This window comes from Ahaetulla prasina, chromosome 2 (assembly GCF_028640845.1).
Source record: "Ahaetulla prasina isolate Xishuangbanna chromosome 2, ASM2864084v1, whole genome shotgun sequence".
NCBI lineage: Eukaryota > Metazoa > Chordata > Lepidosauria > Squamata > Colubridae > Ahaetulla > Ahaetulla prasina.
Genome location: NC_080540.1, coordinates 174,108,174 through 174,133,083, shown reverse-complemented (window position 1 = coordinate 174,133,083; position 24,910 = coordinate 174,108,174). Strand labels below are relative to the sequence as shown.

The following is a 24,910-nucleotide window of genomic DNA, read 5'->3' as shown; positions in this document are numbered from 1 at the left end:
AAGGTGTATTGTGGTGATATGCATGGGCAAAAAAAAAAAAGAGTAATGTTGTGGAAAATAGCCTTTATTTATTCTGAATTATAACTCAGGATTCAAGTTACAAAATATGACAGGGTTCCTTGTCCCAACCCCAGCCCCTCCCCCCCCCAGTGTATTAGTAGGTGGAGTAGGTAGTAGGTGGACCTATCACTTTGTTGCAACAAACATTTTGAATAAAGGAACTGTAGATGGGTTGGACACCTTGATTGTAAATAACTTTGATGCTTTTACACAGTCATAGAGTGGCATTATGTACTGTTGAGTTTTCGGAAACAGAAATGTAGTTTCCGTCCCAAAGGAGTTTATATCTGACGTTTGGACGTGGATTGGATGTGGAAGAGGCAACGGGAAAATTGGAGGAGGATGAGGAAGAGAGGAATTAAGAAGGAGGAATGTCAGCAGATCCACACAGGAACACTTGACTAGTGCTGCTAGCAGCAGACTGCTTGTGTGAAAGGTTAGCAAGCATGCAGGTTTGCTGTTTTATGGCCATGCTAGGGACTGCCAGGATGTGATTTGTTAGACATGGCAACATTGCAGGTGAAGAGCGGCTTGGTTTTATAAGCACTCAATGTTTCAGTTGGGTTTTCTTCCTGCAAGAAGTACATTAATCACTAGGGGGCACTGTGCTGCAAGTGCTGCTCCCATTTTCCAACATCTGAGCCTGCCTTCCTTTTCTAGAAACTGCGCTTGGTAAGTACTGTATGTCCGGGTAGGTAGGAATTCTGTATATTGTAGAGTTACTTTCTTCTGCAGACAAGCTGCAGCTGTAAAGAAAACAGTGCCTCATCTATACTGGTAGATCAGAAGCCGTGAATCACGTATTCCAAATAAGATTATTCACTTCTCTATTTCAAATGCATTTACTTAAATCCAAGAATTATAATTTGTATTCTGGCTACCTGGAAATGGGATCCCTGAAGCCCCTCCAAAAATCACTGTGTTTAGAGCATCCTAAATTCCAGGCACTCATTAGATGGCAGCAAAGAGACAACAGAAAACAGCCTGATATTCGAAAGCCCAGATCTGATAGTCTAACTGCTGTATCTTAATTCTTAATGTGACAGAGATTAGAAATAATTAATGAGGAATAATTAATTGCATGTAATTAGTTTGCATCACATTTGCATTCCATTAGGAATCTTTTTTATCCTTGTCTTAACCATTTTTAGAACGTGCCCCTCCCTCAGGTCTGAGCCCAGAAAAAGATGGACGCAGCCCAGGAATAACTCATGATCTTCTGCACCAGACACAGCACTGACCCCCAAGAAGCAATGCCAAAGAACAAGCTTCATTGTAAATTGAAACCATTTCTTCTCCTAGAAACAAATCTAGAATTGCTTTTGTAGAATAATTGAAATTTGTTGGCTGAGGGACCTGAAAGATTCAGCATAAGCTCCATGACAGGAGCAGAACAAATATTTCATTTCCTGCCATAATAATAATTCACCAAGCAAACACCCCAGGTACACTAGAGAGGGAGTCTCTTCAAGTGGGCAGATTTGTGGGTGGGGCAAAAGGACCGCTTATCTCCTGTCTTCCATTTCTTTCAATCTTTAATTGGTAGGCATGCTGAGGTATAGTTGCTGTTTTTACTGATTTGGAGCTTTTCTGTTTATTTATTTGCCTTTCCACCGATCTAGCAGGAGCATGCATCTTCTCCCTCCTTTTAGCATAATTAAAATACGAGAAGAATCTCTTTTGCAACACAGGATGAAAAAGAGTTTTCGGTGATTCAAAAGCTGGGTTTGATGCATTGGATAACTTTCTTCCTAACCAGAGTGCTGTGTTGCAGCCATGCAAGTGAAGGATCTCACGCTCCCATTTCTGGAGATCAAGTTTAACCAACCTGCCCATCTTGTGGCCTTCTTTGTTGTCAATGACCTCAAAGCCAGGCTGGACAATACATACTCCTCCTCCAAAGGAGTATCCTGTGGGAGTACATGGATTCTGGTGCTACCCTGCTACAACCCAGGAAATGTATTGGTATGTGAAATGTGCAATGCAGCAAGAATCACAGATGTTTTCTATTTAACCTCTCCCCAGCGCATCATATCAAGAACCACTCCAAGGAGGCATTATTTTGAAGGCGAAGGGGAAAGAAGCACATTCCAGGAAATGAATTTCATAAAAGCCACAAACAATTTGTTCATTTGTGTCTGCTCATCCCATTCTTTCTGCCGAGTAGCACAGTAGCAGCACCTCTCCTTCGGAAGTTTTGCCCCTGGCTGGTTTTTATTGCACAGTTTTGTTAAGTCCTTAGTCATCCTGGAAGCTCCATTGTAAGCAACAAGGGTGAGGAAAAGAGGAGGAGGAATTAATTTGGTAGTTTAGTGATGAAGGCAATAATTAAGACAGGATGTATTTGAGCTATAAGCAGATGAGAGAAGATGGGATAACATACAGAGGAAGAGGCTGTGTAGACAAACATTTGCCTTCTCACTGCAATTCAGTATATGATGACTGACGGCCCTGACAGTTTTGCTTCTAGTCTGCACCCAACCTTCTTTTCTTGCCATCGTTCCTTTGGATCATTTCACATTTTAACACTTCACTCATCTTCCCCTACTCTCATTTCAAGCCTAGCATTTTCTCTAGAAGAGGCATCTACAATGCTTTTTGAGTTAGGACAAGAATTGACCCTGGCAGTTAAAGATATAAGGGATGTTGGTCATAAAACTGATCACCACAGTGACTAGACCTGATTTTACAACATTTTTTGTTGTGTTTAAGCCACCTCTTGTTTTGCTGTGGGGCAGTTTTTGCCAGAAACTGCAAATAAATGCTGCTTTCTGGCAAAACTCTCATAAATCACAGTCAAATTACCACAGGATACCAGAAATAGCAGTAAAGGCAGGTTGGTTGCTGAGCACCACAATGCAGTCACATGACCACAAGTGAGCAGTATTGTAGCTTAAAAAAATGGGTCATACAGTAAGTAGCATAGGGGGTCTATTGTAACTTCAAATGATTGCTGAATGGCTGGTCCTAAGATAGTTGTAAGTCCAGGACTACCTGACTGGTGGCTCTCATATTTGTTCTCCTAGGGCTAACCCAGAAGAGTGTTAAGTGACTTAGTCATTAGGAATTTACCTGACCCAAACCACTCGTATCTTTCCCACCTCTGTGGCCTCCACATACCTTCACCTCCCATTGGCCTTAAAATTTGACAATCCTGTTTGAGGCTGCTGAGAGTTATGCTCTAGAATAACAATATGTTATAAAATATTGCAGGAAGTCCTGTTGACTAAGAAGTGGTTGGTATACTATATGTAATCTAAAACTGAGGAATGAATCTTTACACCAAACTCAGATTAGAAGACTAAATTCCATTTTGTGTGGGATTTCTAAATTATTAGATCTGTGAGTACATTCACACCACTAATTGCTAGTTTCTAACAAAACATTTTATCAGTTTTAAACACATTCAAGATCAAGCCATTTTTTGAAAGCTGACTGCATATGTCCCGTTTCTGCATCATCTATTCGCCCATGGTTTACTCAATACTTTGTATTCACACAACTGAATACTAAAACTGATCTAAAGTATCTAGAGGGGCTGGTTTGGACAACATGCAAGACTAAAATGTGGTTAGAGGAAAAACCAGAGACCGCACAATATGTAATATTTCTATATATTACATTTCTTCGTCTAACGTTCTTGGAAGGTGATCCATAGCTTTCCTATCTTGCATTTTATTTTCACCTGGATGACAGATTAGACAAAGGGAAAGGGGGACTGGCCCCTGTGGTATGGCAAATTTCATTTTCAAGTGAAAGTTTGGAAGATAGACCCCTCCCACTCCCATAATACAATTTTGTGTTCATGGGTAATACTTCAGCCCTCCGAACCCCAGTAAATTGAGCCTGTGAATAGAGAGCAGAGGTAGAGGGGATTACCTCTGCCTTTATATGTTATAGGGCAGGGGTGTCAAACTCACGGCATCATGTTGTCGTGTCTCGTGATGTATCCTGACTTTTTCCCCCCTTCGCTAAAACAGGGTGAGCATGGTCAGCGTGTGACACATCTGGCCCACAGGCTGTGAGTTTGACACTCCTGTTAAAGGGCAATCAACTGCAAAGAGGATCCTATGTGAATAGGATTCCAGATTGTAGGATACACACACTGACACTTTACCTATATGTTTGAACCAGGGTAAAATGCTCCCGGTTCAGACCAGATCGCCCGATCCGGTAACGATGGCGGCAAGTGGTTCGGAGAACCAGTAGCAAAAATCCCTGCCCTCCCCCCCATGCCCAGTTGAGCCACACAATCATCAGAGGTGTTTTTCTTCAACCAAAAAAAATGCTTTTAAATGTAAAAAAAAAAGCCCCTGATGATCGTGCGGCTCAGCTGGGATCATCAGAGCCTTTTAAAAGCATTTTTTACAACCTCTTCAGCCGGAGGTTGTAGAAAAAATGCTTTTAAAAGTAAAAAAAAAAGTTGACTATGCCCACCCAGTCACATTACCCCCACACACACACCAAGCCATGCCCACAGAACCGGTAGTAACAAATTTTACATTTCACCACTGGTTTGAACCCCAGGAGATGGGTATGCTATTGCGTGTTCAATTTATTAGCAAATACAAGGCCCACGTTTAGCTTCTGTTTCTACATCCAAATCCAAACTTTAAGTTTGAAAATTCTAGGAGTTTTTATTTCACTGTATTCGGAAAGGGAAAGAAAGCTCTGTGGCACCGTCTGTCAGAAATTCTGTCTTTCTTGTTCTTCTTTCTGCTAGGATGCCATTAAATGGAGCCTGAGGCGGAAAGGACAGGGTGGCTGCTGTGGAGATACTCCAGGGCCATGTTTCCAACATGGGTCCTTTTCACTGTCGCTCTTGATTTTTTTATTTTTTTTTACCTGCAGGGCAGAAAGCCAAGAATGCAAGGAATCTGATCTCATCCTAGGCTAAGGCAAACACCCAGCATAGCAATACCTTGTTCTGGGTCATACCATTTGCTTACAATGCGGGGTGTGTGTGAGATAGGGCACTGCTAGAAGAGGAGTGGAGCCTAGTGGATTAAGCCACTTGGGATTTTTTATAGGAGGAGTATATAATTGAATTCACAAGGAAATGACATCCTTACCTTGAAAGTTACAGGCTTGTATGGAGTAACTAGTGATATTTGAAAGACTTCACATTCTTAGCATTGATTTTGGTTTCGGGGTGGAAAAGTTTCTTTTTTATTTGTGTTATATTCTCTGCAAGGATCCCTCTTCCCAGTTATATTGAAGTAACAGGATATACAAAAAAGATCCATTGCTCTGTTTTCCCACAAATTTACTAGGAAATGTTTTACTAGTTAAGTAGTTTATGGTTACCTTTTACACATTTCCTCGTAATATGCTTGTTCTGTACTGGGATTTGAAAGAGTATCAGTGGGCAGGGAGAGGTTAACAGAATCAAGGGGAAATATCCATGTCCTTGGTCTCCTCAGAGTTCCACCAATTTTTGAAGGCCGCCTGAGCTGAATCTACCTTCCCTTTTCCCTCCCCCTTCTACAACACATCTTGTCCGAGAGTGACAAGGTCTTTCGCCTGCTGAACTACATCAAAGGACTTGGTGGCTTTCTGCCTCTGCTATTTGATGCCTTTAAGCTCTGAGGGGTGGGCCTCTAAAGGGACCTTTCTGTTAGTTTGAGACTGAGCGCTGCTTGATGTATGCACCACATCTCCAGCAGAAACAAATGGTAGCATCCTAAAATGGTTGAACACATCATGCCATACCAGGAATGTGCAAAGCTAACAAACCTCATCTTACAAGTCGCATCAATAAACACGGAGAAGCTAGGCTGGAACTGTTGCTTATTTTTTCAAGGTGTATTTTTTTTAATGGCATCATTCAAACAGGCATGTTTATAACTTGACATTAATTCTTTGGCTTTAGAAGTCTGCCATTTCAATCAGTTGCATCTGTGGCTTAGCCCAATTTATGCAGAATAAACTGACAGAATCCTGGATTATAACATTTTAGGCTGTCATATAGATGCATATTAAAAACCCTAAAAATCAACCCATGGCATATAACAAATTCTTAGAGCAGCTAAGACTTCTCTGATTAGATAGCTTAATTAGGTGCAAGAATATTAACTACTTCGTTTAATCAATTTTTTTCTGTAAATGCACCAGTCTTGATTTCTGGCAACTGCCTGGACTAATCCCTGCAGTTTTATTGGCAAGATTTTGGAGGTAGTTTGCTATTGTCTCCTTCCTAGGGCTGACAAGTCATCCAAACAGAGGCAGAACTCCTGGTCTCTACCCCATGCCTTCACCACTACTACAAATTGACTCTCCATTCAACCTATTAGCAACCTCAGTGAAGCAACATTAGTTTAAGTAACGTAAGGTAAAATAAGATTTTGAAAAACAGGCTAAATGTAGCCAACAGTAAGCAAATAAAAAACATCCACAAAACAATATAAGCCAAATGGAGTCACAAATTGCTCTGCTCCAGGGTTTGTGGAAAAAGATAGGTCTTCTGGAATTGCATAATTGGGGCCATACAGATTTCAGCAGAAGCTCATGCAAAAGATAGGGTCACCAAGAAAATGTCACTGGGCTTCCACAGGATGCATTGATTTGTTAATGGAATCTGGAGCATACCAACTCGGCCAAATCTTATTGGACAGCTGGAGAGAGGGGATTGCCCTTCAGTGAGAAAAAAATCAAGCCATTCCTAAGAATATGCAATGAAAGCTCCTACCTCCAAGGTTCCATATTCATACATACGTAGTCAAATGAGAGGAGATGGAGCCAGCTCTTCAAAACCATTGTTTTTGTTTTTCTCCTTGTAGGAATTTTCAGATGCTTTAAAACAGGTGTCTAAACACCCACACCCACCCGCACCCTAAAAGCACCCATCATCATAAAGCAATAAGTTGGAGAAGCAATTAAAATGATGAAAATAGCCCTCGGACAGCCCGAATAAGATGGCTTGTGATCAACATTGTGAGCTAATTGCAGCACACGCACAAACCAAGTACCTAGAAAAATAAGACTTCCGCCTGGCGTTGAAGAATAGGCATCGGTCTCTGGGCTGGTGTCCCAGAGCTGGGGGACACTGCTAAGCAGTCCTGAGCCCAGGCAGCTTAAAAAGTTTTATCTTTGGTAAAACTTCGGTTCAGAGTGTAGCATGTGAACTTTGGGCTGGGAGTTTAAATGTGTCAATTCTTGTTGGAAACTATTTTCAAGCTCATGGTTGCAACAATAGTCCTGAATGTAATAATATATTAGTATTTTTTTTTAAAATCTTACTCTGCCCTCACCCAATGTTGGACACAGCTGGAGGGCACCAGGTTAGGAAATGTAGCTGAAATCACTGGGAGGGGCAGGGAGTTGTCTTGGTCTTGCAAGGTTTTATAAGTGTGTTCCTGAATCCGGATTTGTGTGCCTGGGAACAAAGGTGATATCTGATCAAGTTTCTGCCCTAATATGCTAGCACTTGAGGAACCATCACACTTGTTGGTTTTAAACCTGTACCGCTTTTAGCATGTGGTGTATTTGCATGTATTAAAACAGAAGAAGCTTTGTGTATACCTGCCCTGCAGAAGGATTTCACAGTTTTTTCCTCATCCCTTCCCTGTTGTCTATTAAAAGGATGTGTGTGGGGGGGGTGTCCCTTCCTTTTGAGTTGCTTAATTCACTTCCTAGGCTCCCCACATATTTTTTTTTAATGGTTGAAATTCTGGACAGGGAAACGAGTCCCTGCCAGGGAAAAGAGGCGCTGTGTTACTCTGGAAGTAAGGAAGGAAGGTTTCCACGCCAAAGGGCGTAACAGGAGTAGCTCCTGGCCTTTTGGGAACTCGGCCTCTTGCGGGCGGGCGCCTTTGGGCAGCTCGTGGCAAGGCAAGGGTTAAAAGGAGCGGCCCCTCCCCCCTCGCTTGTTGCTCTGGAGGTTGATTCGCCACCTCCTCCTCCTCTGCAGTCACTTCGGTTTTGCCCAGCGCTGGAGCTGGGCAGTTAATTTTCGGGGGAACTGATCCACCTTCTCCCGTTACGAGTGGCGGCTCTCGGCTCAAGCGCCAGCGGCGGAGGTAAGTCGGAGCTTTAGCTGCCCAAGGTGTCCGCTCGGGGAGATCGCGATTTCTCTTTTTGCAAGAGTTTGGCCAAAGTTTAACCAAAGTGGTTTGGTGCGGCCGGCAAAAGCGCGGTCCAGATCCAGTTCGCGGCCGGGTGGGGAGAGGAATAAAGAGTCTTAGTTTGAAAGTTCCCGGAGTTTCCACCCACCTCCCGATGGCGGAAAGCTCCCGGGTGGAAGAATCGGCAGCTCCCCTCGCCGTTTCCTGGTGGAGGCGAGTCTGCGTGTCAGGGAGGCAGGTGGGTGGGAGAGGAAGTTTGAGTCCCAATGCGCTCGGGAGGTTTCGATCCGGAGTCGCTCCCTCCTGTACAAGGAAGGGCAGTATTCTTAAGTGGGCGCGCTTGCAAACTTCTGAGTGGAGGGGTGGGGGAAGATGTTACTCCCGCCCAGGCGGTTGAAGCTAACGCGAAGGGCATTCAGAGAGGCGGCTGGTGGCCCGTCTCACAAGCCTGCATGCAGCGTGAAATTTGCGCCCCCCCCCCAAATAGCTACTGCTTCTGATCTCCAGTCGCGGCATCACCTGATTTCCCTCTGAGGCTTGTGAATGACCAAACCTTAAAAGATCTCAGGCACTTTGAGGCTGTCCTTGGACGGTGTTACAACAATCAAGTCAGGAATCCCTGTTTTAAAAACGATACAGCTAAAGAAAGGCTTAAGCCTTTCTCAGGGCTGGGGACGCGCTGAAGGCAAGGTCACAGGAGCGCTGTAGAAATGGTCATGCCCTGGTTTGGGTGCAGCTTGGAGTGAGGGGGGGGGTGTTATAGTGGTGAGAGATTCTGTAGACAGGAAAATTGTATTTGATTTCCTTTAAAGATTTGTTATCTAGAAGGGGGGGGGACTCCATGCTTTGCTTTAATTATGATTTGGCCCAATGTTAGGGAATATTGAAGGAAAATTGGGGAAAAAAGGAGTCAATATGCAGTGGCTTTGGTGAGATGGGTAGCATACAACTTCAATAAATGTTTTAACCCTTTTATGGCAAAGGATATTTCATATATAGAAATTAATGTTTATTTGCTGTTGCTAATGCCAACTAGAAGCAAATGCCTAGTTGGCACAAAATTAGTTGTATCTATTTTATATAAAGTCTACTTCACCCATGGCATTAAACTATGAATCAGAGTCCCCATTTGAATTTAATCATGTTTACTGGCTTTAAACAAAGCTTCATCTGAAGTGTAATTAAACCTGCCTAAACACAGTTATTGTAAAGCAAAGGTAGCAACTTCACATGTTGCTATACTACAACTGCAGTCACTCTTGGCCATTGGTGTCCACTCATGAAGTCACAGTTCTACTGATCATGCAGAAACATGGTTAGAATCACATCTCTGGCTAAATATAGTTAAGTAGTGGGTCGTATAAGCCATAATTATCTATGTAATTGAACACATTAAGCAATGAAACCCTGTTTTGCCGGTCATAGGAGTTGGATTCATCCAATACCCTGTCGAAATCAATGAAGTTCTGGTATGATTTAGTGCAATCCACATGCCGGATATAACTACTGATGTGAGAAATGCATTCTTTTGTGCATCTCCCCCTCCCTCCCGCCAATTCTCCCCAAAGTTTCCCTGAAAGGAGACTCAAGTCTTCCTATTTTAGCAGGAGAGAAACTGAAGACAAGAAAGAGTCCATTCTTCCAGACAGAGAAGACAGACAGCTGGATTCATGTTGCTTGTTTAACTCAGGGGCTGTGTACACAATACACTGAACCCACCAGCCTGGGGTTACCCAACCCACTAAATCACATAGTCCATTAAAGTCCAAACAAGCCACCAAATGAAAGGTATCTGTCTATGCAATGCAGCCTTTGTGTTTTTCATCTGAATTAAGTGGGCTGTGTGAACCCACCAACCAAATTAGTTGCTAAAAAGAAGCATAAAGCACAGATTTTTATCAAACTGCACTGGGCTGGCAAAGTTCATGACAGACCTATAATTTGTCCTTTGTGCAGTATGAAAACCAGCATGAAGTGGCAGCAGGTGAAAGAAAAGTGGGCTGCAATTCCCCATAGCCATTAACTACATAGGGGCATCTTTGGCTGGGTGTAATCTCTTGGGCTTCCCCACCTTTCAGGGCTGAGATGAAGATAAGTGCTGTGAGGAAAAATTTTTGAGCTCCTTGCGGGATAAGCAAAGATGAGAACATCAAAAATCAAGAGGTGACCAGGCTCCTGATGGGAAGGAAATGAAAATACTTTTGGAAACTTTAGTTCTGTAACATTTGCTACAAGTCAAGGTCGAAAGAGTCCTGGTAGGCTAGTTAGAGAATTGGGATACCTGTATTTGATCTACAGCCTTCAAGAGAATCAATCCTAGGGAGCTTAATTTTGAGTGTAAGACAGGTAGACCTTGACTTACTACTGTAATTGAGCCCCAAATTTCTGTTGTTCTTACCCCTCCCAGTGATGGTCATAAGTCATAAAATGGTCATAAGTGACTTTTTTCAGTGCCGCTGTAACTTTGAATGGTCACTAAATGAACTGTTGTAAATTGAGTACTACCTGTACTGGGGCTTAAGCCTGCTTAGATCCCTCTTTCTCATTATCTTTTCAATTTCCTTCTGCATGTAATGCACAGAATCTGACTCTTGGGGCATAGGTGATGCCTTCACAACTGGATGCAATCCGCACAGCAGCCACTGGATGGCAGTAAAGAGTGTGCCATTATTGTAAGTCAACAGAAGACTATTTCACTTTTCGCATTCAGGGATGAATTGAAGTCTTGAAAAAAGGATCTGGGGTTAAAAATGAAGACCTGATGGGTATCTCTGAATTTTGTCTAGCACTCTTGGAAATTAATAGTTCCAGAAGCAGAGTGGGGTGGGGGTGGGTTTGAGGAAATTGCTATCTTGCTGACTCTAGGAGGATGTGTTCCTGCCTGCTCTGCTTGACTCTTGTCTGGGGATTAGGTGAACCTTTGCTGCAGGGCTGCCAGCCAAGATGACGTGACCAGGTGTTGTAAGGATTTCCGGGGAAGGGCTCCACCTACTGAACTCTACACCAGCATTGTAGTCACCATGCAGGAAATTCTTTCACTCTGGCTGGGTCTCACACCTCACACATTAAACTATAATGCCCTTTTGTTGCTTTGTGATAACCCAGTCGACCAGTTTATTCAGTAGGCTGCTGTTCGGTAAACTGGTTTCATGCAGCATGCAGATACATAACTGTGGCTTAATGCAGGCTTGTATTTGGATTCCACATTGCTTATCTTCATTCTCCCCACCCATGCTCTGTATGCAAAATGGGAAGAATAGCAATAGCACTTAGACTTACATACTGCTTCACAGTACTTTACAGTCTCTCTAAGCGGTTTACAGAGTCCGCATATCCCCCCAACAATCTGGGCTCTCATTTTTACTGACCTCGGAAGGATGGATGGCTGAGTCAACCTTGAGCTGGCCAGAATTGAGACTGCTGGCAGGGAGTGGTAACCCGTGTCTGGCTGGCTGGCTAAATTCCACATGCCTAGATCATACAAAATAAGCTGAATTCAGGCATCACATTAAGCCATAATATGGTTTGCTTGATTTTGGATTAGGAGATCCAAACCCAGACAGTCATGGGTTATTTATTAAGCCAAAGCAAAGCAACCTGTAATGCAGAGCAATATATGAACTCAATATATGAGATCTGATCTTTAAGCTCCATATACCCAGTTAGCTCCTGCTCATGGTTGGCAGATGTCTGTTTGACTTTTCTAGGTTTCACTTACTTCCATTTCTTTCTTTCTTTCTTTCTTTCTTTCTTTCTTTCTTTCTTTCTTTCTTTCTTTCTTTCTTTCTTTCTTTCTTTCTTTCTTAATAGAAATGGAGCAATATTTAATGGAGCAGCACTAACTTCTTTCCTGGTTCCCAATAGTTATCTTTCTTATCCACTCCCTGAGAACAATCACTGGGAGGGGTAAGAAGGAAGGTGTTGACACTGAAGAGTCATGGAAAAGGAATTGGCTGGGCTAATCTAAAGAGCCTTGGAAGGGAGAAAATGTCAGTAGCAAGGCTGCTTCCCACTTGGTCCCCATATTTTGTGAAAGTATGGCAGAACGGACGATCTGTTTACTTACTTGTAGAAATAGCAACTGTATGTTTATGCATATCTGCAATGGAGGAGGAATTATGGCTGCACGGATTTGTATTTGCTATACCTTGTTTTTAAGTGCCTGAGGATTTACAGGTAACTTTCTCAAGCACCAGAGGCGCTCTGAATTATAGCTCCCACACTCCATAGCAACTGTAGGTTGAGTTTGCAGTGGGTAATGGAAGTTATGGTGGAGCACACATGAGCAACATGGAGTGGAGAGTGCTGGAACTTTAATGGTCAGATATAAGGGCAAAAACTTAGCCTGAAAGATGGCACTTTCTACTTTTAATTGGTTTCAGTATTTTCAAATAAGCAGCACAACAATAAAAGGATTATGGAAAGGAAAAGGAACACTGAGAAAGTTGATTGAATTTGAAAATATTACAAAGCATCATATCTAACGTTTGTTAGGCTCAGTTTATAACTTTCTTGTGAACTAGAACTCAGAACCCAAACATATTAGTGACTGTACGGGGTAAATGCTACAGAATTAGAACACAATTGTAGATATACAACAGTGGGAACTGTAATGGAAAAAGAACATTCAATTTACCCTTGTGTATTATACACAGAGAGAACTGGTACAAAATGTTTTACTGCTGATACATGATTCCAGTCTTAATTGCTAAAATGAGTTACCGGTATTTCTTTTCTGGAAAAGTGATGGAAATGTAATGGTCGGATCATTTTTCCTTGTGTGGTGGCAATGTTGCAAAGTTCAGCCATACTGGAAAATTATTTACTATAAAATGGAACAAATCCTGAAACTTGTAATCCCATTGCATTCTGAGATAGTATTTTTATTTAATTTCATTCAGCCCTATGTTTCTTCAAAATATTCTGAATTGGCATTGTATATGTTAATACGTTCGACATGCTTTTTATTAGAAAAGACGTTTGATTCCCCTCTTTGGAAGAATGGTTAGCCAAATTTTGGGAATATGCTTCAATGTCTAAAAATGTCTCATATTTAAAAACTAAATCTGATGCAGAATTAAATTCTATTTGAAAACCATTTCTAACTATGATGTTGTAAATAGAATTGTGCCACATTCAGAATTAAGGTTTTCAAGTTTATATTTTAATTTGACATATCATCTACAGATAGTCCTTGGTTCATGGCCATTCACTCAGCGACTGTTCAAAATTATGGTAATACTCAACAAATGGTACTTCTGATGGGTTCTCATAGGTCCAGCTATCATAGTATTCCTGCAGTTACAAGATTGTAGCAAACGCTGGTCATGTTATTGTGATTTCCATTTTGCGCTACCATCGTCCCACAAGCAAATGCAATGGGGAAGCCAGCAGGAAGTCAGAAGTTGTAATGATATGAACTCCTTGTTTAACAACTCACACAGTCCTCATTTAACAATTTTAACTGGGACAGCTAGAATTGTCATTGCTAAGCAGCACACTCAGGTACCATCACATTTTACAACTTTGCTTAGTGACACCAATTCCAGTTGTTAATCACATACAGTTTGTCTCTTGAATAGTGTTGGCCAAATACCTGTAGTTTAAAGTTTATTGGGACATGTTTTGATTGGAAAACGGTTATGAAATGGCTTATAATACCGGTGTTATATGCTGTAACAATGTATTAGAATGTGGTTATTTCAGATTCGTTGGCTATCCACCCATATTTCACTGCTTATGTTTGATTCTTCACCTGTTCTTTATATTTTCATAAATTTGTACTTATATTAGAATTATCTTTTATCCATAGTTTAAAATAAAAAAAAGATGACAGAGGCAGGGCCAGGCTATACTGGACGGACGTTTCCCAAGCAAGCCTACCTGGTCTGGATGTTGTTCTTTGTGTGCTTTATGGCAACAGCTGTTCTTGGCCTCAGCTGTGACTCGAATTAGTTACGTAACTTGGGTGGTTTCCTGGCCCTGCTCTTGCCCTGGACTCCCAGCTGGCTTGGCCAGGATCGGGTCTCACTGAAAAGCAGCTGCAGCCTTTGGCCCCAGCACAGAGATTGTATAAGGCAGGGACCAGCTGTCTCACTGCCCCCAGACTTCCCATCGGCCTTGTTTGTCGGTTGAGTTGGTAGTGAAGGAAGAGGAAAGCAGCAGCAGGCTGTCTTGCCTTTTTTTTCTCTCCTATTGGGGGCTGTCCTGGGCTGGGAAAAAGGGGTAAGAGTGCAAATCTCCATGGCTGTGCAAAAGTTCTCTTTAGGCCTGAAATTACCAGGGCTGATCCCATCAAGAAAACTCATCAACGTAACAATATCAAAGAATATAATACACGCAAATGTCTATTTAAGTGGAGAGCATAGTGCCAGGAGGGCTTGAGGCTGGCAAATCTTTCTTTCGAGAGTATCCCTGGCTGAGGGGAAGGGAATTAAAAGATGGATTTCCGTGAGCTCTGGATGCTGGAGATTTGGGGCAGGTAGGAGAGGGTGAGATTCCTTTGCTTCGAGCCTCTTCCTGCTTCAAGTATCAAACCGGTTTTGGTGAGTTGGCATTTGAAGCAGGAAATCTCTCTCGTGCTCTTCTCCTTGCCGGAAAAAGCATTAATATTTTCATAACACCGTATCTAAAAAACAGCAATTCCTTGCTCCCTGCATTTATGATTTCTAGGGTAACTCACATATGTATTCCGTGACTTATGACCAAAAGGGGACCCAGAATTTCTGTTGCTAAGCAGGATGATTGTTAAGTGAGCTGTGACCAATTTTATGGCCTTTTTTTTTTTTTTTTTGCTATGGCTGTTAAGCAAATCACTGCGGTTATTAAACCGAATCACAGGCAACAAATCCAGCTTCCTGGTCAGAGACCAAGCGAAGGAAGGTTGCAAGTGGTGATCACATGACCCCCCGGCTGCCGCAGCCATCATGAATACCTATTAGTTGTCCAGCGCCTGGATTTTGATATCATCAAAATGCTGTGGGGGATGTTGTGACCGTTGTAAGTGTGAGGAGGACTGGTTGAGAGTAACTTTTTTTCCAATGCCATTGTACCTTTCAATGCTTGCCAAACGAATGATTGTAAGTTGAGGGTTCCTTCTATGATGCTTAACATTTGGGTGATTTCAAACATTTTGAACAGTCCCATCATGTCTTTTTTGTGTGTGTGTGAGACTGTTGGGAACAGTAGTCAATATCTCTGGAAGGAGCCAAATTGAAAAAGATGGACAAGATGCATTCCTTCCTCCTTCCCTCCCTCCCTCTACAATTATAGGCATAACACAAGTGCCAATTAAAGCTAGTTAAAATGCTGCCTACAGTGCAGTCTTTCTCGTAATAAACATTCTCCAGATGCCTTAGGCCTACAACTCCCAGAATTCCTAGGTTGGGTAAAGCTTCCACAGAATCTTCTCCTGGGTGTAGTTGCCGCACAGACCACAAAGGTTGGGTGTCAATGATTGTGTTCTCCAAGCTCTTGAGTGCAAGAGTTTTGAGTGACCTGTTGCAAGTAGTTGAATACTACCGATGATAGGAATCTCAGTTTGCCAAATTTTGTTGCTGAGCGGCATGTTACCCCCAAATTAGAACTTTACTATTCCAGTGTTGACACTATGCCTTGGAGAATTCAATAGGCCCCGAGGCAGCAGAACACAGATTTGGTGTTGTGGTTTTTCACCATTCACTCAGCAGTCAATCTTCTTGGGTCAAACAGTAGAAATTGCAAGTCATCTTTGGTTAGCGATTCTTCCCTAGCCTCACATCCTCCAGTTCTCTATGTTGGCTATGGGAGGTAAAGTCCAACATGTCTGGATGATATCAAGTACCCTCCAAAGAAGCAGACTTCTTCCATGGTATTGGTTTTATTTGTGAGTGAATTGATACCTGCAGCTTCCTCCTTCCTCAAAAGTAAACTCCTTCCTTCCTTCCACAAAAGTGAGCTCTTCAGAGCACAAAATACCACTCCAGTCCCTGCCTGTCTGTCTGTGTGTGGTTATGTATACCCTCTGCCACAGTCTGGCTGATTTATATCCTGCACTCTGCTGATGACTCACCTTGCCTGGGCCAGCAGAAGCATATCCCCTTTTTATTCCTTCTTTCCCTCCCTTTGACAGTAACCATCTGCCGTCCTCCATCTAGGAATTCCCGATGGGTCTCGGAGCCAGGTGATTTCCCTTGGAGGCAAGAGAGAAGGTGAGCTTCCCCAGAAGACATGGAAGTGAAGGGGCAGCTGATAAACTCATCCAGCTACAGCTCTTCAGGTAACCCCCTTCCTTCCACCACCTGCCCAACATCATTTCAGTGACATACAGTGGATCTCAAGCCTCATCCCTTGTTCTCTGCTCTGCCTTTGCTTTCTGCAGAAGCCTTGCAGCGAGAGCTCTGTCCTCGGATTCGGCTAGAGCGGGTGCAAGAACTCCTGGAAAAGCAGAAGTCTCTCCAGCAGGTGCTCAGCCTGCGGCTGAAGGAGCTGCGACGGGTTTGCCTGCAGGAAGCGGTGCGTAACCATGACAGGAGGAGGACAGGAAGCCAGTGGGAGGGACTGAGGCAGTGGATCTGTTGCTTTGAGAAGCTAGACTTTCCCAATCTGGGGTTTATCATGTTTGTTAGACCATCGTTCCCACCACTAGCACTGAGGGCTGGCCAACAAACAGGCTTTGTAGTCCAGGTCGTCTGGAAAGCACTAAGTGGCGTTAGGTGGAGGTATGCAGCCAACCCTGAATTTAAACGCTTTCTGCTCTGTGTCAAGGTTCAAATTCTTTGAGAGTTTTAGTTTTAATCAGGTATGTTGTGAGAAGATGTCCTCAAAAAGAAACAAGGAATGGGCATCTGAAAGTCTAAGCTATTGAGTGTCAGGGTTCCGATGGATGCCCTAATTGGCTTGGAAGTCATTCTTTCGCAGAAACGTAAGAAGGGAAAAAGTTGGCTTGAGTTTCTTCAAGATGGAATAACCTAAAGAGATGCCATCTCAGAAAGGTGTAAGGCCAGCCCACATGGCCTTCTCCCACTTTCTGCTCTCCAAATAACTTGGAATACAGTAGCCCACCTAGTGCTTTCCAGATACCATGGACTACAAAGCCTGTTTGGTCAGTGCTGATCCTCACTGGCCAGGCTGGCTGGATGTTAAGAACGGATCAGCATGACTTAAAGCCATCGGGGTCAGGAAGGCAAATGTGTACAAGCCATTGGTTTCCTAATGAGCCCAAAATGACTTCTCAGGCCAAGCTGTCATCTGCAAAGTTTGAAGAGTTTCATATAAATGGTATGAAGTTTGTCTCCTTGGGCAAAATCTAATATCAAGTTCCAATGAGTTCCCTTGTTTCACCTCTGGATCTCATACCTATTTCATGTTGTTTCCTTCTCTTCTCAATGTCAGGAGTTGACCGGAAAATTACCCCCGGAATATCCTCTGGAACCCGGAGAAAGGCTGTGGCCAGTGCGGAGGAGAACAATAGTGGCATCCCGAATTGCCCCTGCCTTGAAGAATGAGGTGAGCAATCAGTCTTACGCATAAGAGAATGAGGGAGCCCAGGCATCTCTATTGCATGTTGGATTTTGGGGATGGTCCAGATGCCACATCCCTATCTTTTGTTTATTTACGGCATATATAAGGTTGACTCAGCCTTCCAGCCTTCCGAGATGGGTAAAATGAGGATCCAGATTGTTGGGGGCAATATGCTGACTCTGTAAACCGCTTAAAGAGGGCTGTAAAAGCACTGGGAAGCGGTATATAAGTCTAAGTGCTATTGCTAAATAATAAAATACGCCTATAACGTGTGAAATTTAGGAATTTTACTTAATTTTGAAATTAACTTTATAATGCATAAAACAAAAGCATTGTAAGATTCATTATGCTATATATGCACTATAGAATGCACTGTATTATAAAAATCTGTGAAGGATTTAGACCAGGGGTCTCCAACCTTGGCAACCTTAAGCCTGGAGGACTTCAACTCCCAGAATTCCCCAGCCCACTTTGCTGGCTGGGGCATTCTGGGAGTTGAAGTCCTCCAGGCTTAAGGTTGCCAAGGTTGGTGATCCCTGATTTAGACCATCCTGCAGAGAAATCATATCCTAGATTTTTTCCATTTTGCAACAAATAAATCAAGTTCAGCTCTTGAAGTGACAAAGGAGCTTTTAAAATACTCTTATTGTGCTAATGATTGAAGATCTATAAGATCTATACTGAAGGTATATAAGTCTAAGTGCTGTTGCTATATCAAATTTGGGGACTGACCATCTCACTCGCTCTGGGCGGTGTTCAGTTAAAACCTAAAAACGTAAACATATAAAATATGTGTTATAATAATATATTATGTGTTAGCATAACATATTATATGTTAATAGTTTGGATGTTAACATAATATATGTTATTGTAAAATTTTATACATATTATATGCATGCTATATATAACCATATAAATGTTATGCTTTAGGAAAACCCTTCGCTGGAGGAGCTGAGCCAGGAGCTGGCCCTGCAGCAGCAAGTGGCTGAGGCTGCCAGACGGCTAGCGGTTGCCCCCGACTTAACAGTTGATCAGCGCCGGCGGCGGCGGCAGGTCCAAGCAGATGCTGCCCAGCGCCTGCGGGAGCTGGAGGTGCAGGTAGCAGAATGCCGGGTGTGGCTGAGCAAAGGACCCCTCCAGAGGGCCGCCCCCGGTGAGTTATGCCGATTGCTTAGCCAATTTCTCAGCTGCTTCATTGGCCATAGAAATGCTAGGCAATATAATAGAGTGTGTAACAGACACAGTTTAAAAACACAAGCAGAGAGGAAAAAGGAATCTGTAAGGATGATAACAAGCTACAAGAACAAAACAAAAAAAAAAGGATTGGCAATTACTGCAAGTTCCAAGTCCCACCAGGCCCAAGGTTGACTCAGCCTTCCATCCTTTATAAAGGTAGGTAAAATGAGGACCCAGATTGTTGGGGGCAATAAAAGTTGACTTTGTATATAATGTTCAAATGGATGAAGACTATTGCTTAACACAGTGTAAGCCGCCCTGAGTCTTCGGAGAAAGGTGGGATATAAATTCAAATAATAATAATAAAAAAAAGCAGGTTCCTATCCATCCTGCTGAAACAAACAGTTCTTATGGCTTTTTATAAAGTGCAGCGGGGTTGGGCTGAGAGGATTTGATGGGGATGCTGTTCCCCAGGGCAGAAGCAGCCCCCGAGAAAGCCTGTCTCTCAGGCCACATAAAATGACATTGTTTTTAACTGTGGGACCTTTTAATCCCTTCTTTGGTCCCTCATTTCTAATTCTCCAAACACTCCAAATATTCTTATCCTCCCCCTAGATACTTCATTAGAAAGGCTGGCCATTATTTAGCTCAACAGGTACAGGTTCCTGCAGGGGGACGCAAATTCTGTGGGAAAAGTGGTGGTGGGGGACATGCTCCAAAGAAGAGCCTGAGGGAAACTTCATGACAGCAGTGATGGAGGTAGAGGAAGATGGGACTGTTCCCCTGCTCCATGTTGGAATTCCTTCAGATTGACACCCAACATGGGGTACTGTTCCAAAACTTTTAGGGGTTTTTTGTTTTGAAGACTTTGAAGATAAATACATTATTTTAGTGGTGAAGGTGTTGAATGGGAATACAAAGACCTGGTATTTAGTTCCTCCTTAGGCCCAGAATCTCACCAGGTGATATTAAGCCATGCGCTCTCTTGCTGTGCAGCCTATCTCAAAGGTTTAGGAAAAAATAAGGGGAGGAAGTACTATGGATGTCATCTTGAACTCCTGACTGAAAGATGGGATATACATTGAGTCGATTGAAAAAAAACTTAACATTCAACAAATTGAAAGCTTTTAAAAATCTAGTTGCCACACAGAGAACAATTTGGAAGGGCATTGAGTGTTCTGTGGAAGCATCATAGTGTTGTGTTCTCTTCCTTTTTGAAATGTAAAGATACTTGCCTAAACAGTGATGGTTCCCCTTGTGTTGGAAAAGGTATCATCGGCAGCACAGCACCATAAATGATATGTGAATCACATTGAATGGGCGGCACAGGACCCACCACCATTTAGCTGATATATTACATCAATGAGTCTCAACTTTGACAACTTTTAAGATGTGTGGACTTCACCTTCCAGAATTCCCCAGCCAGATGGGGGAGTGAAGTCCACACATTTTAAAAGTTGCCAAAGTCGAGGAGCACTATTTTATCTTCCCGCTTTCTCATCCGTTTCTTCTTTGTTCTCTCTTTTTAAGAAGAGGCATTTCACTCGGAGAGCAGCTCCCTCTCTGAATCAGCCAGCCATGAAAATGGTAAGCATGGCCTAGTTGTCATTCTTGGGTCAAAGAAGAGTGCTTGATGGTCTGGGATAAGCAGATGGAAACATTTCTGACAAATAAAATGGTCCGAAGAGTCAAAATTTCCTAGATATTCTTGTCATCTAATTCCTGAGGGATACTGAATGATGAGACAAAGATGCTCTATATACCGAAGGTGCAGAAAATGGCTCTTTACCAACCAATGGACTGATACAAAACCATATGGGCTGTTCACGTGTGTATGGGGTTGTCTCATTTAATGCATGTTTTGAGAGAATATAAGGCTGGTATTTTTGCCTTATAGTTATGTCTCCACCTGGAGGGGAGAAATTGAAGAGAGTTACTCCTGCCTTCTTAGCACTCTTAGGATGGATTATTGCAATGTGTTGCATATGGCGCTATCTTTGAAGATTACCTGGATGCTATTATTAGTACAAAATACAATAACCTTCCCGCTGACAGCTGAGAAGTACTGTAATCATATATAGCAGCCTGATTGCAGCAGTGTCGGCAATGGTGTTCCGACTGTAGTTCAAGGGACTGGTTTTGAATGATAAAAAGTTTGGTTTTCGGTCTAAAAACATGAAACGTTGCAGATGGCAGCAGACAATATTTTTGAGCCTTTACTTGACTCCCTGGAGATCAGGAGGGTTCTGTTAAAAGAGAAGTGTGAAAACAGTTATTTCACAGAGCTTTTAATCTATAATATTTCTGGAATATTGGATGCAAAGGAAGGATTTTTTATGGTGTTAATTGTTTTATATGAATATTCTGCAGACTGTTAGTGTTTGGGCAGAGGTGTGAGGTCAGTGGGGTACAAATATTGCAATAAGTATTTGAAACAGAATTTGGCAGTTAATTTAACCATCATTTGGATTCTTGTGTTTCATGATGGCTTGTGTGTAGAAGACAAGAATCATCCAACACCATCTTCAAAGCACAGGATATAAAAGACCCTGAGTTTTTAGAAGAACAAAAATAGTTTAGAAACTCATATAAGTAACTTGGACGCCGCAGCTTCTTATTGTTCTTCCTGTACAGTGCTGATAATTTTAATTAGCACCCTAGGAGTTTCTCCCATAATTTAGTTTTGTGTATGTGTGTTCTATAGACATGTTTATATCTAGGACCAGTTTCACCAGATTGTTTAGAAAAAATCTAGAGTTTTGAGACTGTTGAGGTTTTTTTTTTTATTGTGGGGGTGGTTCTATTTTGGTCAAGATGTGGATGTGCCGATGGTTCTATCCTATGTACTGTCTTCTGTCCTCAGACGAACCTCGCAGCTTCCATCCCTCCAAAGTCTCCAACCACCAGGGAGCTTTCCCAGACAGATCCTCACCTCCCAAGGCCCGAGATCACCTACGTGCCATCTCCAGCAGTCCTGACCGCCGACCAGGCTGGCGAATTTTGCAGCCAGATCTCTATAGTGAGGGCAAGGACCGCAGGAACTCTGTTGCCAGCCCAACCAGGTTAGCCAAAGATGTCGGGAAGATGGTCTGGGAAAAAGGAACCAGGGCTGACTTGTCAGCATTGATAGTTTTGTGTGGGCTTTAAAAGCCTGATTTACATATACAACAAAATGAGCTGATGGAATTGTGGGATGTAATTATTTTAATATTTTGTTTACAAAATGATTCCTGCCCAGCTTTGCAGGTGGTGGAGAAAAGAAGTGAAATAGTCTAGATTCTGAGGGCCTGTGGTTTATTTTGATAGGATGAGTTCTTTTTTTCTTTCTTTTTTTTCTTTAACCATACAGAAGAATTTGGAAATCTGCTAAGTGGAAGGATTCTTAAAATAACACTGTCCTGAGAGTTTTCTGCCTTGCTCAGTTGGCTGTGTAAGCTTGACCCATTGTGTCTAGATTAGGGGCATCCAATCTTGGCCATTTTAAGCCTTGCGGACTTCAACTCCCAGAATTCCAGCATGGCTGGCTGGGGAATTCTGGGAGTTGAAGTCCGCAAGGCTTAAAGTGGCCAAGGTTGGATGCCCCTAGTCAAGATTTCACTTATGGATAGGAACTAGAGTGGAAACGGGTAACTACAGACAATAAGGGAAGGAGTAGAAAATCCAATTCAGCTGATACCTCTCCATCTCTCCCTAGAGCTTGTTTTGTGAAGATAAATGGGATGGAACCCTTCCCTCCCAGGAAAAAATGAAGAGGGGGAAAAGACAGCTTAGAAGGGACAGCTTTTAAGCTTCTTCTGCCAACCAAGCTGAGCTGTTTGCTTTTGTGTGACTCAGCCTCTCGGAGCCCATTTTTTTGGAAACCGGGAATCATGCTCTTGGTCTAAGTTTTTGTCCATGTGTGAGCGTGCAACGTGGCTCTTGAAAGATGAAGAGCTGAACCTACTCATTTAAAAAAGGATCCTTGTCTGTTTATACAGCCCCAACCGCACCCTCCCCAGAAGTATGTCCAGCTTTGAGGGCCGGAGCGTCCCAGCGACTCCAGTGTTAGCAAGAAATGCATGCAGTGGAACTCACCAATTAAGGTAGCATAAACCCCCTTTCTTCTTTTCTTTTCTCCTGATTTGTAGGGTTGCTCGTAGCCGACAGGCGCACTGGCAGTGTTTGTTTTACTATTTTTTCTATGCAGTAACTAGCAATTTGAAGCACAGTAAATTGTTGCTATATTTTGTGTCGAACTGCACTTAACTGAGGCTTTAAATTCAGGGGTGGGTTGGACAAGGACTCCAAAGGGATATTTGAGGGAATTGGCTGCGGGTAGCAAGAAAAGGACAAGATCAGTTTTCAAAGATCCTGCAAACTAATCATGAAGACAGCAGTGCCTCTACTGTTTTAGTCTAGTTTTAGTTTAGTCTAGTCTAGTGCCTCCACTGTTTTAGTTTAGTTTCATCCAGAATCTTGCAAACTTTTGCTATCTTTGTAATCTTATTTAAGGCGGACACATGGGAGGAACACTTCAGTATTACTCCCCCAAAGTAGAATGTTTCTGCTTGAACTTCCCATCTGGGCATGCCTCAAATTTGGAAGGAGACGACTTGATATAGCTTAGTAGTAATACTAAGTAAATCATGCAGAGAATTGAGACCCTACCATCCTCTCCTTCAGAGAGTGAGGGATCTTGATTTGCCCCCGTCATGCTGGATGCAGACTAACAACAGAGTTATCTAACCCGGTCCACCCCCTGACCAAAACAAGTGGACTGAAAAGGAAACAAAGCTAATTTGCACCGTGAGATGCAACAGGCAAAATAACTTCTCTATAGATGGATATTTAGAATATGCAAGAGATTCTTACTCTCCCCCCTCACTCAATTATGCATATTATTGCAATTCTTATTTCATAGCTATCCAGCATAAAATTAAAAGCAATAATTTCACCTCTGCTTCCTCCTAGGTCAGAGGCCCCATCTCTCCACTCCCGCCAGTGGTCAGGCAGCCACGATTCCCAGCTTGGCCCCCCTAGCCGGGACACCAGTGCCGACAGAGCTTCCCTCTTTGCTGCTCGGACCCGTCGAAGCAACAGCTCCGAGGCCTTGATTGAACGGGCCCCTTCAGAAGACCCCCTCCTGCCCACTGCCCCTCCGTTTAAGAGCGCCGAGGCCCTGACCCCTTGCATCTCTGGCCGGACTCCTCGCCCACCTTACAACGATCTCCTGTTGGACTATTACCTAGAACGCCGGAGCTGTGGGGGTGGTGAGCATTTGTCTCGCAGGGATGGGCCTCCCCAGCTAGAGTGGGGAGCCTTCTCTGAAAGCCCGCTTCAGCGCCGAGCCCGACCCGCTGCCCGCACTAAATCCTGTGGACCGCTGCTGCCCCCACAGTCTCGTGAGGTTGGTTATGGACCCCCCTTACCTTCTCATCGCAACTTCCACAAAGCGCTTGCTCTGGAAGGGCTCCGGGACTGGTACTTACGCAACGCTGGAGTTACCCAACGAGGGGCGCCTGAGAGGCGAGGCCCATCTCAATCCGTACATCAACACCTGCGTAGCTACTGTGATCCGGGACCCTCCAACCCCGATGTGGGATATTACGGGGGACCGGGAGGTGGACTGCCTCACTCTGTGAGCTATGCGGGGCAGCCACTCTATGGCAGGTATGCAACCCGGTTTCTTCCTTTGCCCTGACAAGCTCAGCGGGACCCCCCCTCCCCCTCCTCTCGCTTGCCAAAGGCCAACCCTGGGCCTTTTCTCTCTGCTCTCCCCCTCTTTCTTTGGCTTCACTACCCCTTTTTCAAAACAACTGGTGCTTCTCTGGCATTCTAAACTGAAAGGCCCAGGTGAGGGAGAGAAGGAAAAGGAAGGAGGCAGGTACCCTTATAAAGCAGCTTTCCCTAACTCATCACCCCTTTGCTGGCTGGGGAATTCTGGGAGTTGAAGTCCGCCAGGCTTAAAGTTGCCAAGGTTGGAGACCCCTGCTTTAAAGTCTCCAGTTGCATAGCTGATTCTTTGTCATGGCTGGAAAAGACACATTTAATGAAGGGCCTCTGGTGGCTTTACAGACTAATGCAGTCTGTTATTAACACAGCTGCTTGCAATTACTGCAAGTTCCAGGCCC

General features: G+C 43.3%; 1 protein-coding gene across 12 annotated transcripts in view; it reads left to right on the top strand.

The window, feature by feature from the left end:
• Positions 1–24,910, top strand: part of CCDC120 (coiled-coil domain containing 120) — a 48,075-nt gene that overhangs the window by 21,181 nt on the left and 1,984 nt on the right. For 6 of the 12 annotated variants that reach the window (XM_058169852.1, XM_058169844.1, XM_058169847.1 and 3 more), the window contains 8 exons: positions 16,259–16,380; positions 16,483–16,616; positions 17,496–17,609; positions 18,555–18,777; positions 20,331–20,387; positions 21,664–21,862; positions 22,778–22,882; positions 23,751–24,449. In XM_058169852.1, the coding sequence (XP_058025835.1) occupies positions 16,332–16,380; positions 16,483–16,616; positions 17,496–17,609; positions 18,555–18,777; positions 20,331–20,387; positions 21,664–21,862; positions 22,778–22,882; positions 23,751–24,449 (1,580 nt within the window). In that variant the 5' untranslated portion in view covers positions 16,259–16,331. Of the gene's footprint in view, positions 1–7,760; positions 8,079–10,704; positions 10,796–16,233; positions 16,381–16,482; positions 16,617–17,495; positions 17,610–18,554; positions 18,778–20,330; positions 20,388–21,663; positions 21,863–22,777; positions 22,883–23,750; positions 24,450–24,910 lie in introns of those variants that run through there. The other 6 variants (XM_058169846.1, XM_058169843.1, XM_058169848.1 and 3 more) reach the window with 6 other exon arrangements.